The sequence below is a fragment of the Triplophysa rosa genome, linkage group LG4 (assembly GCF_024868665.1).
Source record: "Triplophysa rosa linkage group LG4, Trosa_1v2, whole genome shotgun sequence".
NCBI classification, from domain to species: domain Eukaryota; kingdom Metazoa; phylum Chordata; class Actinopteri; order Cypriniformes; family Nemacheilidae; genus Triplophysa; species Triplophysa rosa.
This window is the reverse complement of record NC_079893.1, coordinates 6,262,479-6,280,656: the sequence shown is the minus strand read 5'-3', so window position 1 is coordinate 6,280,656 and position 18,178 is coordinate 6,262,479. Positions and strand designations below refer to the sequence as shown.

The following is an 18,178-nucleotide window of genomic DNA, read 5'->3' as shown; positions in this document are numbered from 1 at the left end:
CAATTTAGTCATCTGAAAAGCCCAGGCTTTTTCACATCTGGTCGATGTTTTCATTACATTTCCTGCATTTGAGGCTTGACATTGAAGCCAAATGCATGGAATGCAACTGTTTGTTGTTGGTCTGATAGGCCTATGCGAAGAAATCAGCCCTGAAAGGAGGACTGGAAATGACCGTTAGTCTGAGGAAAGAGATGCAGGAAATGCAAGAGTGGATCACACAGGCTGAAGAAGAATACCTGGAACGAGATTTCCAATACAAGACACCTGAGGAACTTCATAAAGCCGTGGAGGAGCTAAAGGTTGGAACTTTTTGGTGTTAGCAATTGTTCTATCTTAATTTAGGAACACTGAAAAAATGCTGGGTTGTTTTCAACCCAGCGTTGGGTCAAAAAGGGACAAACCCAACCGTAGGGTTGTAAATCAACCTATGCTGGGTTGTTTTAACCCATTGTTGGGTCAAATGTATCATTTAAACCAACGGCTGTGTCTTTTTTTGACCCAGTGCTGGGTTGAAGGAGTTGAAGGTTTTAAGAGTGCAAGTTAAAGGAGTTCTGATTGAATATACACATTTCAACCTATGGTTTGATAAAATATGGACAATCCCAATAGTTGGATTACATTCGCTTCGAACATTTCCAACACAATCTCATGGCAAAAACGTCACTTTTACGATGTGGCTAATTTGAGCTAATTTGTGTGAATTGGTTGAAAATTTAGGTAATTAATAAAATAGTTTATCTAACATACTGTAACTTGTAATGCTGTAGCTTAGATACTGTACATCTAGAAATAGTTATCTTTATAAAAGAATCATGGTCTTTCTACTTAAAAAAATAAATAATTGGATATTATTTTTTTACCAGTGCCAAGACACTGAAAGCTGTGAAAAAAAAGAAAGAAAAATAATAATTAGAGCAAAGTCTCCCCAGAAATTGTGAAGATTGACACTTGGATGTTCATTTCCAAACAGGTGCTGTCTCAACTCTCTGATGCCCGCAGATGGATTTTGTACTTTTATGTCTTTTTAATGAACTAAATTTCCTTTGTTCTCTTCACGCTTCCTAATGTCAAGCCTGACTTTACTTACAAAGCAGACGTTTAGAAAAGTCTAGACGTTTCACAGAATGCTGACCCTAATCTAAACACCCGTTGAATAGTCTCTTAATCTTCTCTCTTCCACTCCAGAGAGCTCAAGAGGAAGTCCATCAAAAGGAAACAAAGGTGAAGCTACTGACGGATAAAGTCACCAATTTCATTTCAAAGGCCCCTCCTGCGGCCCACGATGCCCTGAAGGCAGAACTGGACGTTTTAACTTCGAACTACCAGCGACTCTGCAGTCGGCTCGATGGAAAATGCAAGACTTTAGAGGTGAGACTGAGTTTAGCGCAGTGGATCTGTTGATGGGATTGAATTCAGGAGTTGGAGAGTGCACGGTACGAACCCTGAAAGTGACATATCGCTGCTGTGCTTCTGAAACCTTGTATCTTCATGTTTTGTGATTTTAATTTTTTGCCATAAATCATTATTATTAGTGACCTTTTATGTTACTAGGTTTTGCAAATATCTGTCCAATAAAAAGTATTAAAAAGTGCTGGCCAACTTAGACAACACAGTATTTAATCATTTAAAAACAGTACAGTGTTTTTTCCATTTCTTGAAAAACACTAAATTTGGACATACAAGGTTTTGGAAGGACAGCGGCAATATTTGCTGTATCTTTCATCAGATCTCCTTATGTTTAAGAACCCAAGATATTGGTGTTTATTTACCCTTCAAGTGTTCCTTTAGGAAGTCTTTTATGGTTATGAAAACCTAGATGTTTTTGCATATCGTCGCTGTCCTTCCAAAACCTTGGATGTCCAAATTCCGATACTTTTGACAAGCACTTTTGATTGGTTGGATATTTGTAAAATCCACTGACAAACATAAAGGATGACTTATAATAAGGATTTATGGCAAAAAATAAAAATCACGAAATATGGAGATATGGAGATACAAGGTTACTGAAAGACAGCAACGATATTTTGTTTTGAACGGAATTGTGGAAAAATACTTAAATAAATTGCAAATTGCATACAATGCATTTGATATACCCATAGTACTGTATATTAGTATCTAATAGATTGAAAAATGATGCAAAAAATGATGGCAAAAATTGCTATATTATTTAATTGCTTTAAACATGTATTGCAGTTTTTCTTCATTGGGTCTATAAGGGTCATGTTGTTATATGGCACATGTGCTTCACATGCATCTCTTTGATTGCTGTTATAGGAAGTGTGGGCATGCTGGTGTGAACTGCTCTCTTATTTGGAGCTGGAGAATGCCTGGATGGACCTGCTGGAGAAGAAACTGGATGAAACAGAAAACATTGAAGGAGGTGTTAAAGAACTTGAAGCAGCTTTGGCTGTGAGTGCTTAAAACTCTTATTTGTTTAAAGTCACTGTATTAATCTAATCTGAGAGTTGTTATGAAAGGTCTCCCCTACATTTGCATGCATGCATTAGAAGACATTTCAATTTAAAGCCAGTTATAAATGAAGAATGCTATAAGAAAAATCTTGATTTGCTTTCCATACTTGCATCATCACCATGGAAACCTTTTTTGGGGGGAGTTTTAGGTGTAAATGGCAACTAAGCAGAAATATCAAAGCTCTTTCTCGTTTCTTGCAGTCCATAGACACCATGATAAGAGACCATCCCGAATATAATCGCAACCAGATCCGCGAATTAGCCCAGACCCTCATGGACGGCAGGGTTCTCGATGAGCTCATACACAATAAAGTGGAAGATTACAAAACGCGCTGGGACGAGCTGATGCAGAGGGTACGAGCTTCACTTTTAAAGCATTATGCTAGAGCAGAAACCTTAAGCGTATTCATTGGATTTCTCACATTGTGCTTCTCTTCGTTCTGACGTCAACAACAGGTTTTACAGAGACGACAGCAGCTGGAGAAAAGCCTGCAGTGGGCTCAGGAGAATGACAGGACCCTGCGGCTCATTCAGGACTCTCTGAATACCACCGACAGACATTTGACTGCTTACCTGGCAGATGGAATAGACGCTTCACAGATACCTCAGGAGGCCCAGGTATTCATAATGTGTCACGTATGGAACAAACAAACATTCAATTTTTTATCTTTTGGTTTTAAGCATAGTTTTGTGGCTAACCAAACACAGAATATTTTGGTTTATAGACTGTTTATATTCTAAAAAAAAGGTGTGAAATCTGATTGGATAAGCCAAAAATGCTAAATATTGTACACACACCTACACGTACTGTACATATTGGAATTCTATAGTAAACAAAAGTATATATAAAGTCTTCTGTAGTTTTGTAGCTGCTTAGCTATAAATAGAAAAAAATGCGTATATTACTTACTATAAGAATAGCATATTTTGATGAGTATTTGCCAATGTGATTGCCAAACAATGTGCACACCGACGCACAAAAGGGCAGGAGTAAAAGCATAATTTTTTCAAAACGCCTCTGGCTCGTTTTTTTGGTTTGACGCGCTGCGTTAAAAACTGTCCGACCAATGAGATTGGCGCTTTTGTTCACGTGCCTGGAGCTGCTGAAGTTACAGTAAAACACGACTTTGTGGCACACATAGCTGTGTCTCGTTTCGTAAGGCTGCATCCTTGTGTCCTCTTGAGGTCTCATCCTCTAAAGGATGCGGTATACGGAGGATTCTCAACTTAGAATTGAACGAGACGTCCTTCGTAGGACATACTGGCAGAAAAGGAAACAGGAAGTATCACGTTACTATGACAACACTTTGCACTCGCACACCTGTCAAATGAATTAAAATGAATTCTACATGATTTTACGAGGTAAAAAGTTGGTTACTTTCTACCATAAACAATGCCAAAAGAGTTAAACAAATATACATTTTTGCCTTACTGTTTTAAAACGTTTAAAAATCACTTGTAAACCTATTTACTACATATGCCTGCTAAGATTAAAAAAACGCGACATTGATTGACATTGAAAAAACGTTGATTTAACAGACGTTGGCCGACGCAAAGAATTGTGGGTTATCTCTAGCAACTAAGGATACACCTCATGTGTCCTCCGAATTCTCGTGAAAGTAGGTCGCATTAGAAGGGTGCCTACAGAGTGTCCTACCTGCTTTTATGAAACGAGATAGCCTCGATGACGTAACAGGCTTCAAATGAGACCTCCGGAGGATGCAGCCTTCCAAAACGAGACACAGCCAACGATACCATCGACGAAGAGTAATTCTTCTTCTGGGTGACAAGCGAGTGTCAGAAGCATAAAGTTGCGCAGCGCCACCTTGTGTACCGGGGTATGTCTGTTTTTCATTAAGCGCCATTTATGACAGGGAGTGAATTTGCACGTTCACTCAGCTCATCGCCAGTGAAAATCGCCTGGGGATGAACGTCGAAAAACGTCTCAAAAAACGCTGGCGATAAACACGTGCGATTATTGTCCCGGTGTGTACAAGCCTTTAGACCTTAAAGCAGTGGTCACCAACCCTGCTCCTGGAGATCGACCGTGCTGAAGATTTCAGCTCCAACCCCAATCAAACACACCTGAACTATCTAATCAAGGTGTTCAGGTTTGCTTGATAATTACAGACAGGTGTGCTGAAGCAGGGTTGGAGCTGCAGTCTGCAGGACGGTCGATCTCCAGGAGCAGGGTTGGTGACCACTGCCTTAAAGTGTGTCTTGGCAAAGACATAAGACAAGTCCAGATCACAACATATACACAAGTGTTAACTTAAATATTGTCTCTTTTTAACAGAAAATCCAGTCCGAGTTGAATGGTCATGAGACGACACTAGACGATATGAGGGAAAAAGCTGTAGAGCTTGACGCCACCGACAAAGTGATTGAAGACATTGATGCTACAATTGTAAGACAGATCATGTCATTTTAATTAACTGCATTTTTCACATTGTTGTACATTAAGTCTTACACGTAATTGAATAACTGTTAACAAACGACAACTTCTCGCACATCTCTTCAGGATAAACTATCGCAAGTGAAAGGCAAGTTCCGCCTTTTCCAAAAGCCAGCCAATTTTGATCAGAGGTTGAGGGAATGTGAGAACGCACTAGAGGAGGTTAAAGTGAAGTTGGGGGTGCTGAACGTTATGAGTGTGGAACAGGAAGTGGTACAGTCGCAGTTGGAGCAATGCATGGTGGGTCATTTTATTTTTGACTTCATTTTAATGTAAAAATATTCGTTTATTTAAGTATTTAATTTATTTAAGTCTCTTTGATATATATGTATTTTTTTGCAGAACAGATTAAATCTTTGATATGTGTGACATATTTTGGGATCTTTTTGTAAATCCTCTTTTAAAAATAGGTTTTTTATATACTGTATATGTTTATTATTATTTCCACTTCCGTGTTTGTACTGTATGCCAAATGATGTTACACCAAAGCCTTTACATTGCATAAATTACACAAAAATGACAAAACCTGTCGCCATTTATTCATCATGTCTCACCAACCCCCAATGACTCACTTTCTTCTGTTGAACACAAAAGGAGATCTTATAATATTAGCACCCGAAAGTCTCTTTCCCCATTGACCTAAAGTGACTGACGACACAAAAGCAGCTAACACTCTTTAATCTTGTCATCCACTGAAGAAAGTCATACAGGTTTGGGACAACATGAAGTTGAGCGAATGATGACTGAATTTTCATTTTTGGGTGTACTATCCCTTTAAGAATTGATCTCTGTCGCCAACTGTTTCACACCTTGTCAGAAAGTTATATCACATTAATGATAAAGGAATGAATTCTTTGCTATCTATTTCTCCTATGTAGAAGTTTTATAAGAATCTAAGTGAAGTGAAATCAGAGGTGGAGACGGTGATAAAGACAGGACGACAGATTGTGCAGAGACAGCAGACAGAGCAACCCAAAGAGCTGGATGACAGATTGACGGCTCTTAAACTTGCATACAACGACTTGGGTTCACAGGTACAGTACAAGTTGCAAAAGTTAAACTTGTACTTATGGAATATGTATGAATTGTGTAGTCGTAGTTATACGACTGTTATACAAAATTCATTCATGCTCAGAAGCGTCTGGTAGGTTGTCATTTATCGGTAATCATGAGTGACAAAGCCTCCCATATTCATCTCTATGCAGGTGACAGAAGGAAAACAGGAACTTGAGAAGATTTTGAAGTTGCTGAGGAAGTTTAGGAAGGAGGTAAACAGTCTGACAGAGTGGCTGGCGGCTACCGATGAGGAACTGACGCGCCGGTCTTCCGTTGAAGGGATGCCAAGTGACTTGGAGGCAGAGTTGTCTTGGGCCAAGGTAAAAAACTCACCCTGGTTTTATTTCAACAACAAAAATACAAGACAGGCTTTTTAATGCCTGAAGCTGATAAATTCTGAAATGGTCAATGTTTCCCCCCCAAATATCATTTTAGACACGTCGATATATTTGTTCACTATTTTTTTTTTCTTGACTGTGTGAATGTTCCTTTTTTTGAAGCTTCCTTGGGTCCTTGATAGGCGCTATATAAGTAAAACATATTATTATTATTATTAGTTGTTAAAGCTTCAATCCGTAACTTTATGCATCTAGATATATATTTCTGCTACACTCTCCATAATGTGATCATCATTTGATAAATTACCGCTGACAGATTCATAGACGCACACAAACCGCTCTTCGCAACACTTCATTAGCCAGGCTCGCCGACACAGCCGACATTTTAAGGTAAACAAACTCACGAAAACCAATTTAAATACCTTTCTGACCTCATCACCTAGGCAACGCAGGAAGACACGGAACGCCACAAGCCACAGCTGAAGCTTGTCCGAGAGCTGGCTGAGACCCTGAAGGGTTTACTCCAGACCCAAGAGAACCTGATTGATGACAAGGTCAGCCTGCTGAACTGCAATTGGATCGCCGTGACGTCAAGAAGCGAGCAATGGCTAAAACTGCTGCTGGTGAGTAATTCACAGCGACCATCTGACCTGCTTCTCGCTCATTTTATTCCATGCTAAATATGTCTGGGGCTAAACGTGCCCAGCAGGGCTAAATCCATTTCCTTTCCATTACACATCTTCATATTGTTCTTTTACACCCGGACTGTGATTTCTGGAGGCGACAGTAATGTTATGAAAATGTTAAGCATATTTATCTCCTGTTTCCATTTATTACATTTTCCGCAGCTTGCTGGTTGCTTCGTCTTTTTATCTTATCATGATTCTTCTGAATATATTTTCACCTTGTTCTACTTTGTAAATAAGTCTATAAATAACTCGAGGGTGGTACGTCGGGGGATGAGGCTCGGCCTCAAAGGTAGAACGAGACAGTTAATGCGAGGTGTAATTTTACGCCTAGTTCTTGAGTCCATCTGTCTTGGTGCGATACAGCAGAAGTTATTCCCCGTGTTAAATGCAAACACCAGATGGGTCAATCTATGAAACAAGTTTTTAACTCAAACAAATAATTTATTAAGTTTTAACCTACATTTAGGCATTTGGCAGACACTTACTGTATTATATTAAAGTGACTAACAGAGTTTTTTGGAACTCGAACTGGGGATTCTTGCACTTCGACTCAATGCTTCACCAACTGAGCTATAGGAACAATCACTGTTAATAAATTGCATTGTGCTGTTTCTGACTATACGAATGCATTTTAGAATATATTGCTGTATAAATATAAACTTTCGGAATGGTAACAGGGTTGACAGTTTTACAGGTTAATTTGATATTAAAAGCTTGCACTTAAGGTAGTAAAACCGAAAAGTGCTTCTTAAGAATAGACCTTAATATTTTTTACAAATATACACATTATACAAATCAGTTTTATCAGTACAAGGCTATACAAAACATAGTAACAGAGTTGACATTTTAAGACCGCACCGTCTGCTAAAGCAATAAAGTGATAAATGACACAGGGATAGGCCAAAACATACTCAGAAAAACAACCAATAAATTAAAGCAAAAACAAATGAAGAGTCAGCGTAGTCAAAATTCACATCAGCCTTTAAAGACACTACTGGCACTTTTCAGAATTGCCCAAACGTAAACCTAGCGTTCCATCTGTCATGCAGGATTACCAAAGTCAAATGAAAACATTCGAGGAGAACGTCGCCGAGATCAACGGCTGGATGGATCGTGCCGAGGAAACGCTGGATGAGATGGAAAGCCAGGGCTGCATCGAGCATGTTATTAAGGTCTTCACTGGCACACACAATGAGCTCCTGACATCCAATTTCCATTGAGGACTAAAGATTGCAGGCTAACTTTTGCTTCAAAAGAAATACATCATTATCCATCTCCTCTACCACTATAATGCTCGCATGCCTCATTAATTTGAAGCAATTTGAAGCAAATATTTTTTTTAGATTATGCCATTAGGGAAAACAACACAGACAGATCATAAAAGTATAGATTTATTATATGAGTCATCAGTGGTTATCATCTATAATATAATTACATTTTGCAAGCATCATTTTTATATTTGTGCATCCCTAATTTTAAAGTTTTTAAACGTTATTTTATGTTACGTAGAGCCATAGAATATTTGCACGACATTTACATACTGTATATACAGTTTAATAGAAAATGTTAATTTAGTTTCTTTGTAGTTTTTTTTTTAAACATTTTTTATTTATTTATTTATTTATTTATAACAGGGACAATGCATATTAATAAACATTACTGTAAATATGCCAGAGTTATCCAAAAGGCTATTTTTCACCTGCAGTCCCTAGACAGATGGTAAAAGTCAACCATCTGCATCTGTCAACTAGTGCGGACAAGCAGACATTTTAGTATTACTACAGTATTTACAACATTTTAGAATAGAAATAAAGTTTCCATAAATATATAAAAATGATATTGATGTGAACTATGCGATTAACCAAAAGCATTAGACAGATTTATATTACGTGCATATAAATACTTTATTTTAGCTTTCTTTTGCTTGCTAAACTATGTATTGATAAGTGATGTGTTGTTCGTGTGTGGAAGTGAGCAGGGTTTGCAGAAAGAGCTGGCGGAGATGAAGGGTAAGGTTGAAGTGGTCCAGGGTCTGGCCGAGGAACTTGTAAAGAACAGAGGGGAACACTGTAAAGCTCAGGTGAAACCCAAGCTGGAAAAGATGAACCAGCGCTTTGACATCATCACAAAGAGGATTTTAACAGGACAGGTACTAATATACATCAATACATGTGTATATACAGTGCTCGAATTGAGAAAGGGGGCTGGGGGGATCCAGGACCCCCATAAGGCATTAGTGACCCCCTATAAGACATAAAAACAATCATAAAGACAATTTGAAAATGTATGTAGATAAGATATGGTAAATATAGTCTACGCGAAGTCGTTCTTACATTTTCTCTATTCCAGTCAGGTACTGGTGGGCGGAGTTAATGTAAATACCCTTTGCCAACAAGGCAGGCTGTTTGCACTCAGTGTAGATAGACACTCCAATAATATATTTAGAATGGTTTCACAATAGTTTCTATTAAAAACTACGTTTCAAATAAGTTTTATGATTTAAGGTTCCGCCCAAGAAAAAAACATCCCATGGTGGGGACCCCCATCAGACACGATTCAATTCAAGCACTGTGTGTATGTCGAATATCAAAAGTGAAATAAACAACGTGTTATGTCAATATCATTATATGTTTTTATACTTTTCTGCTTTGAAAAACTTTGTAAACATCTTTTAACCACAATGTGTTTATTGATAGCTCTCCCTCAGTTGATTCTAAATGAATCAGAGACGGTGTTGTCATGTAATATTACTCCACTTAGAAAATAGGATCGTTACATCATTAGATTTGTATGTATTTCTAGTTATGATTTCTTTCAGGCCTCTTCCTACGAGTTAGACGAGTACCACAGACAGGCTAATATATGGCTCCAGGTGCTGGACGAGGAGATTAAATTGGGCGAAAGTCTAAAAGAGGAAGATTTCCTGGAGGACGCGGTAAGAAAATACTCTAATATGTTTCCCAGGCTAAAATTAATTTCAGCAGTTGGAACCGTGCGGACAGAGAAAGACTGAAAGGCCCCCAAAGCCTTATCCTAAAGATTTCACGACTAGAAAAGTAATGAGTTTCAAAGAATTAATTTGGGTGAAGATAACTAATGCGTGCACACTACCGTATTCATTTGCTCTGGTTTTGTAAATAAATGAATGACTGGATGCATTAGCTATTCACAGACAAACCTCCAACAAATCTAGAGAGAGAGAGAGAGACCACTGACGCAATCTGCCCATGCTTTGACAGTTTCTTTGTTGATCTAAAGGTGATTTTGTGCGTTTGTGTCTTCGCAGGGCATAGATGAGAGCGCACTGAATGAACTGTTTTCCAAAGGAGAAAAACTTCTGAAGAGAACTCCTAGCGGAGAGAAGAAAGAAGCCGTCCGTGAGAAACACAACCTTCTTCATGACAAATATGACACTTTAAAGGTGATTTTACAGCATGTTGACACATGTCAAGTACACGTTATTAAGAAGTAAAGGCTGTGGGAATACATACACAAGCTCTTGACAGGGAACATCCTATTTTATTTATAATAACATGTTATTTGCCAAGGTAGGAACAATCGTAAGCCATATCTTTTTCTTGAACTGAATTCTGTCTTGTTTTTCAGTAAAACATAACTATAAGCATCCATTCAATTCTACACATTTTCAGAAAATGTGATCTTGAATTACTTTTATTCTTACTCTTATGGTAAAAGCTCATGCTTGCTTTAATCATAAATCTTACTACAGCGAAACAAATTGATTTACGTGATTTCTTTAATTATTTTCTGAATATTATTTCTTAGGGTGGGTTGCACCAAGCAGGATTAAAGTAAACAGAGTTTAGAGCTAATCTGGGGTTTGTTGATCCTGGTTTTATTTGAATTCAAATTGTGTTGCACAATTTAATTTTAAACAGAGATTAACAAATCGTGGATTAAAATTTTAACATGTATTTAAACCGTCATATGCGATTAATTTTGTCCGCCATGACGGATTTGCCGGTGTAACTAAACAGCAACATTGTTGCACTGTTATGTAAAAAGGAAATAAACAGCTCGTGCATGTAAAAGAAACGTAATTTCTGATCATTTCCCTGCACATATTATTATAGATATGTTTTTTTTATTATTTAAACCTCCTCAGTAGCAAGTTTAAAGTTAATCCCTAACTGAGAGATAAATTAGAGTTGAAAATAGTGGAGCAACCGAATTAAAGTTAATCTAGGTTTACTGTAAAATTAAAACCTGGATCAAATGATATCTTAAATATAAACCTGTTTGGTGCAACAAAATGATTAAATAAACCGTGATTTAATCTAGATTTAATCCTAATCCTTGTTGATGCAACCCACCCATTAATGTCTTATGCAGTTTTGCTTCTTTGTATCTGCATCTTGTTTTAATGACCTTTAGGTATTGCACTGAAAAATATATAATACAAGGTGCTTTTTTATTCTATTTGGGCAATTCCATGCAAATGTCAACCTTGTGAAAAAAATCAAGCTTTTATCAAAGGTTTTCATACAGATATCAGTATTTGGTGGTTTCAAACCCACGTCTCTCTTAAAGTTTCATATGCATTTCAAGTTTTGACTGGAAATGTCACATCCATAACGCTGGAATTGCCCATTTGTTTATTTGGTTATGTATCTTCGATGTGATGTACACAAGTATGTGCAAAACAGCCTCCTTTGTGAGAGCAACATTTCTATCAACCTAAATGTCCCAAAATTAAGTTTCACTGGTAATCTCCAAGTGTATTTCTACTTTTTTTAAGGACATGTCAAACTTGTTTAAACCATGTTTTGATAATCCTAATATATTGATTCTGCACTAACAGAACTTGAGAGCCCAGAGGAGAAAAAAGGCCCTGGTTCTCTCTCAGCAGTGGTACCAGTTTTGTAAGAAGACGGATGACATGATGCACTGGCTGGATAAAATTGAGAAGACCGTACGAGCGCTTCCAGATCCCCCTGAGGAACCCAGAGTGAAAGTGAGAGCTAAAGATTTTTAGAATGTTTGCTTCGCTGAGCCCCATATGTTCGAAGCTTCCACCAGGGATGTAATTTAGATGCTTCTGAAACTCAGTTTTCATATCAAATAGAATCAGTTGCTCGAGAGGGCTCACAAATGTCCTTTATTTCATTTCAAACGTCTTTTTTAAACTGTTTACTTTATTTGATATGTACTTAATTTGCTTGCAGTTAAATATTTCAATCCTGCATTTTTACGCATATTTTCAAAAATAGAAAAAAAATACTTTGTCCGTCAGGTGGTCAGTTCTGAGATTGAACAGCAGCGCCCGAAGTTGGAGGACTTGCGCGGACTGGGCCGTGTGCTTTCGGACAGTGGGGCTTTTAAGCTTGTAGAGCCACGCCTACTTCCTGTCAATAAACGATGGGTGGAGCTTGACGTTAACTTCACTCAAGTGCGCCAGAAAAGTGTAAGTCTGCACTTATCGATTAAAACAAAAATGATCAAAAAAAAAAGATTGATAACAAAAAATCTTTTGTATTCATGAATTAAACAATAAAAGCTTATGATTTTTTTTTTCATTTGCATTTTTACATTTACATTTATGCATTTGGCAGACGATTTTATCCAAAGCGACTTACATTGTATTATACTTTTATTTTGTAATCTCTCATGTATTATCATTATTGTAAATAAATCATTATGTATGTACAGGACCTGCAGGCTCTACTCCAGCGTATCGCTGAAAATGAGGCTTTACTGAAATCTCCTGAGCGCTGGTCTGCAGCATTCATCAATGTATCCCAACAAGAGAAGTGCCTTAAGGTGATTTCAGAAACCACATCAAGAAAAATCCCCTAGATTATGAATTAGATTTTGAAGCCAATGCTCCTTTTTTAAAACTTTAGTTGTTTTTATGAACAAAAATCTGTCATGTGATTTAGCAGTGAAAGGATATTACTGCTGGCATTTGTGACTTGTGATTTAGGAGGTTAAAGGCAATCTGGAGAAACTAGAGACTCCAGTAGTGGATGATCTGGGCAGGAGCTCAGCTGATCCTGTGCAGAGTCTACAGACCCAACTGCTCAAAACCAACTGGGAGAACCTCCTAAAACTTTATCAGGACAGACTCATGTAAGTCATACAAGACGTTAGACTTATATACACAAACACAAACACACGCACACTGCATTACATTGTAATGGGGAAGCAACTTCTAATGATTATGAAATTAAAGTTTCATTACAGGTCCAATGTGTACTTTTTTGGATGATCTTTTGACAGAAATGCAATATAATATACATACAATACCTTACATAATGAAGCGTTAGGTTTTTATTACCTTAGAATGAGCTATTTCTATCTACATACATCACGGGTCCCCTTACATGGAATTCGCCATGTTGTTTCTACAGTAGCCCTAAACGGACAAACTTCTCTACTGAGCGTGTTTCATAAAATACGTCATCTCCTTCAGCAAAGAAGCAAAAACGTGACGACATCTTAGTCTTGTGTCAGCCGCTGTAGTGCTTTGAAAGGGAGATGTGGAGTGAGGCGTTGTTTGCAGTTCGTAACCTCAACACTAGATGACGCTAAATGTTATACACTGGACCTTTTTCAATAATAAATAATAAGCCCATAGACCTTATTACAGAGTTGAAATGGTAATGGTCTCTATTCATTACATTTTTATTCTCACACAATGTGTGATGCTTATTGCTGTCCAGTCGTTTGGAAAAATGCAGGAAATTCAGCGAGGAGCACAAAGCGCTTGATGATTGGCTGACCGATGCTGAGCGGACAATCCCGAAATATGAACAAGACCCCATAAATAACAGGGATCGCCTCAAGGTAATCGTAAATAAAACCATTATTTCACCTGTTTTTTGTACATTTCACAAGCCTCACATACAAATGAAGTTTACATAATAAAAACTATAATAAAGGCTCATATAGTCTTAAAATGCCAAACACGCCCAACGTCCATTTTAAACATAGTTTTTTATAATATAAATATATTTCCAATAGGTTATAAGTATTATATATTATGTAGCAGATGGCAGTGTGTATAATAATTCAAAAGAATATGGACATCATACAAATTGTTAACTGATTTTTTATTTATTTAGCAACAGGCCGTGTTAGATTAGCCCGCAACTTTATATCAAATTATCCGCTGTCGCATTCACTCTCGCAGGAGCTGCAGGATGCTTTAGAGAAACAAGAAGCTTCAGTTAAGGACCTGAATACTCTAGGGACAGACTTGAGTCCACAGTGCAGCAAGGACGACAGGGATCACATTAAACAGCAACTCGCCTCCATCAACTCCCGCTGGGCCAAAGTGTCCAACCAGCTCACTGAGATTAAGAGACGGTTAGTACGGATCCATGACTTATTAATGCGAGCTCCTGGTGAGAACGTCAAAGAGGTTTGAATATTTTACCGTAATTCAATTTGAGCACCTAATCGCCCTTTTATGTCGCTATCTAAAGGAATGCTTATATATATACAGTATATTACTGTGTGTTCTAGGTCGGCGGGGGCGAAGATCATTCTGGCCGAGCTAAATGAAGACATGGGGGACTTTCAGTCTTGGCTGGATGAGGCAGAGACTGTGGTGGCGCTTCCTGTGGAACCAGGTCACAAGGAACAGCTCAGTTCGACCTTGGAAAAAGTGAAGGTAACAATGACTCGCTTAGGACTTTTCTAAACGTCTCCCGTGAGATGGATTACCAAACGTGAGACACGAAGGAGAAAACATAATAATTCATACGTCTGTGTGGAAATCTCCAGGCCCGAGTGGTGGAACTGCCGAGCAGGAAACAAATGCTTCATCAGATCACCAACAAAGGTTCATCTCTACCCAGTGATAAAGCCAAACCGCTGGAGAAACATCTGAAGCATATCAACATGCGATGGGCCAAGGTAATCCTGTAGTCTCTCGTTTTCTACTCATGGATCTTTCTGGAGCTTGGTGTGTTTATCACTATTGTTTCTGCTAACAGTCTAATGAAGGCATTATCATTAAATAGTTCCATTTTAGGGTTAATTTGAAGTTGAACGGAGTGAAAATGCACTTGTTTGCGTTCTTCTCTGCTCCATAGGTGTCCACCGATCTCCCCCAGAAGCAACGTCAAATCGAAGATCTTCTCAGGGATTTGTATTTGTATCAGGAGCAGCTTTCCAAACTCTCCAGCTGGGCGTCCACTACAAGGAATCAGCTTGAGAAGTCTCCCGATGCAGTAGACCACAAGGTCATGATTTAGCACATACGCACACTAAAACGTGCAGTCTATTATTCTCCTGTTTTGTTGTTTCACTTAAGCCGTATGCAGTAATATATTTGGTGTTGTGGGAAAGGTTCAGGGCTGCTGGTGCGATCCCTTCAAAAAGTGAATTAAAAGCCATCACATTTGTGCCCCTGAGAAAGACATTTCAGGTCGCTCCAAAAGGATTGATCCTGTAAGCACGTCGCCGTGTCTGATGACATGAAAGTCAAAGATTTGGTCTAGCACTGTTTGTTTAACAATAACTAAGCATTGTTTTTTATTCTGGAGCATTTATGCATTATATTCAGGAGACGCAATGGATTTATCAGGAATAGACAGCTGTGAAAAATCAGTTTTTCTGCGTGTTTAGGTAAAATGATTATTTTTGTTTCATTCTGTGAACTACTGAGAATATTTCTACCAAATTTTAGATAAAAATATTTTTCTATTTGCAAAAACTGAAAACTGGAGAAACGGGTCAAAATAACGAAAATTATACTCAGACCTCAAATGCTGCAAAGAAAACAAGTTCATATTCACTTTTAAGCTCAACAGTCATTTTTGTATAAGGAAAGTTCAATATTTTTCAAGTGATAACTTGGATTTTTATCACAGTTTTCATGTACCTTGTCATGCTGTCCATCTTTCACATTGCTGTTGGATGACTTTGTCACTCCTGAGGTTTGGTTTAGTTGAAATTCAACAGACACTGGACTGAAATACATCTAGAAATGATGATTAAATGAAAATGGTGTCTTAAATTTCCATGGCTGTATTTAATGTTAGTACTTTGTCTCAGACGTTTCTTCTGATATTACTTCAGTGCAATGAAAATGCACATAAATGAAAGCATTGTTGACATGCAGTATGTGCTATAAAACTGCTGTGGACAGCATAGCTCTGCAAATTTGAGTTTGAAGAGAAACCTTGAGTTGAAATCTCTGACTTGAAATTGCAGACTTTGGCATCTTCGAGACACAGCTTTCGTAACTCTTTTTCTTCTTAGCGGACAAACATAAGATGCAAGTCTCAATTTGAGCTCCATTCACTCTCATTGTTGTCTATGAGTAAAAACTGAGCTATAAAAGAGCTCTCTTCTGTTATTTTTCATTACTACAGGTAAAACTCATCGATAATTCAGCATAGATTTTCATAACAGACCTTTGGGGCCTATTTAAAGATTTGGAAAACCTAAGTTTTATTTGCAAAATTGACTGCGACTTTAAAGTTAACATCCCACTGTGATGGATTTTTTACTCTTATTTTAGAAGTCAGTTTTGACCTTTTCAAAGACCCGTTGCTTTGCCTGCCGAAGTCCCGAGACTGAAAAATAGTATTATTAAATGGTGTCACAAAGTCATTGGTCTCTTTTTGCACAGATTCTCATACTGTATTTGTACTGAGAGACGACACAGGCTGTCTATTTAATTAGAATCCCGGCATTGTCTTCAGACGGAGCTTTGCGTGATCCCATCAGGCCTCGCCTCCCTAGACGTTGAACTAATAGGTTCAGGAAGTCATTTGTCCTTTCACTTACTGAGATTATAAAATAACAGGACAGCTGTATTTGTGTGATTTTGAATTGTTTGTGGCTGGCACGGTCTGTTTTTTTTTATCACAACAATGAACAGTTGGCCAATTTTGGCACTACCGCATGCTGTGACATATGTACTATTGTCAGTACTATTGTTTGTTTTTTAAAGTAAAACTGTGATTTTAATGTACATTAAATGACTATTATGTTACTCAATTATTTATTTTAAAAAACAGAATGCATGCTACCTAATGTACATAATGTAATGTGTTAGTCCCAACATAGATTTAGATACTAGCAATGCTTTTCATTTAAATTAAGGTTTAGTGTTTATTTCTTTATTTTTGTAGTTTGAGGAGGATGTAAAGGAAAAGAAGCCCGCAGTAGAAACAATCCTGTCGAAGGAGAGACCACCATCGCAACCGGAGAAGGTGTAAAATACATCATGATGCATCTCAGATATGACTACAATACTACACAAATTATGTGATAAAATATATTTTCACAAAATTAGAAAAATGGCACACAACTTAAATTCACTTTGATTTTTCTGGACATGTATATTTCAGGGGCAGTACGACGGGCTCAGTGCAGATTGGACATCCATTCAGGTTCTTCTCAAGGAGTGGAAAGACAAATGTCAGCTTGCAGGTATGACATCACTGCTCGAATTGAAGGGGGAAAGGGGGAAACAGGAACCCCCAAAAAGAAATAAGGAAACCCAAAAAAAAAAAAAAAAAAGGGATACAAAAAAAATTTTAATTTGAGTAAAAATTATAATGGACCCCCCATAAGAATTGATTCAATTCAAGCACTCTATGACATCATATAATGGATCAAACATTGTGATGACTGAACTAACAATACGCTGTTACTGTAAAAGTCATTGCTTATGCTGGCTTTGAAGTGGTGTTTGGTTTTAAAGATCTGAATGTGAGACAATGTTTTCCAGCCACAACTTTGACCGGCAGTGCTGCGGGAGATGCAGCCCTCGACAAATTTAACAAATCCTGGGCGGAGCTTAACGATTGGCTGTCTCTTCTGGATCACATGGTGCAGACACAGAGAGTGACAGTCGGAGATCTTGATGAGATCAAAGAGATGACAGCAAAACTCAAGGTCAGACTGTGACGTCATCATGCTTTTATTTTTTTAAAAGTAGAAAAGAAATTACAGTTAAAACATTATAAAACATCTGATTTATTCTGTACATTAAATTAATTCTAATCCCAAGGCACATGGTGTGTGCAATTTAAGTGAAGGAGAGAAATGTTTTAAACTTTTAGAAGTGTACAGTATTATATAGATGACTTTAAAAGCTAACAGGCTTAAGCTAAATGCAACCAATAATTTATTTGGATTTCATATAGAAATCCTGTTTTCCATGTGCCCCCCTAAACTCGCAATAAT

At 37.7% G+C, this 18,178-nt stretch overlaps 1 protein-coding gene across 3 annotated transcripts in view; it reads left to right on the top strand.

Annotated features, from left to right (window-relative positions):
* Positions 1-18,178, top strand: part of dmd (dystrophin) — a 92,760-nt gene that overhangs the window by 31,371 nt on the left and 43,211 nt on the right. For all 3 annotated transcript variants that reach the window (XM_057331065.1, XM_057331063.1, XM_057331064.1), the window contains exons 26-51: positions 129-299; positions 1,186-1,368; positions 2,275-2,409; positions 2,673-2,825; positions 2,928-3,089; positions 4,768-4,878; positions 4,993-5,166; positions 5,805-5,960; positions 6,132-6,302; positions 6,764-6,943; positions 8,059-8,181; positions 8,988-9,158; positions 9,828-9,944; positions 10,296-10,430; positions 11,832-11,984; positions 12,264-12,434; positions 12,680-12,790; positions 12,954-13,099; positions 13,693-13,816; positions 14,163-14,338; positions 14,498-14,645; positions 14,759-14,890; positions 15,070-15,219; positions 17,119-17,199; positions 17,338-17,419; positions 17,721-17,887. In XM_057331065.1, coding sequence (XP_057187048.1) covers positions 129-299; positions 1,186-1,368; positions 2,275-2,409; positions 2,673-2,825; positions 2,928-3,089; positions 4,768-4,878; positions 4,993-5,166; positions 5,805-5,960; positions 6,132-6,302; positions 6,764-6,943; positions 8,059-8,181; positions 8,988-9,158; positions 9,828-9,944; positions 10,296-10,430; positions 11,832-11,984; positions 12,264-12,434; positions 12,680-12,790; positions 12,954-13,099; positions 13,693-13,816; positions 14,163-14,338; positions 14,498-14,645; positions 14,759-14,890; positions 15,070-15,219; positions 17,119-17,199; positions 17,338-17,419; positions 17,721-17,887 — 3,783 coding nt within the window. The remainder of the gene's footprint in view (positions 1-128; positions 300-1,185; positions 1,369-2,274; positions 2,410-2,672; positions 2,826-2,927; positions 3,090-4,767; positions 4,879-4,992; positions 5,167-5,804; positions 5,961-6,131; positions 6,303-6,763; positions 6,944-8,058; positions 8,182-8,987; positions 9,159-9,827; positions 9,945-10,295; positions 10,431-11,831; positions 11,985-12,263; positions 12,435-12,679; positions 12,791-12,953; positions 13,100-13,692; positions 13,817-14,162; positions 14,339-14,497; positions 14,646-14,758; positions 14,891-15,069; positions 15,220-17,118; positions 17,200-17,337; positions 17,420-17,720; positions 17,888-18,178) is intronic.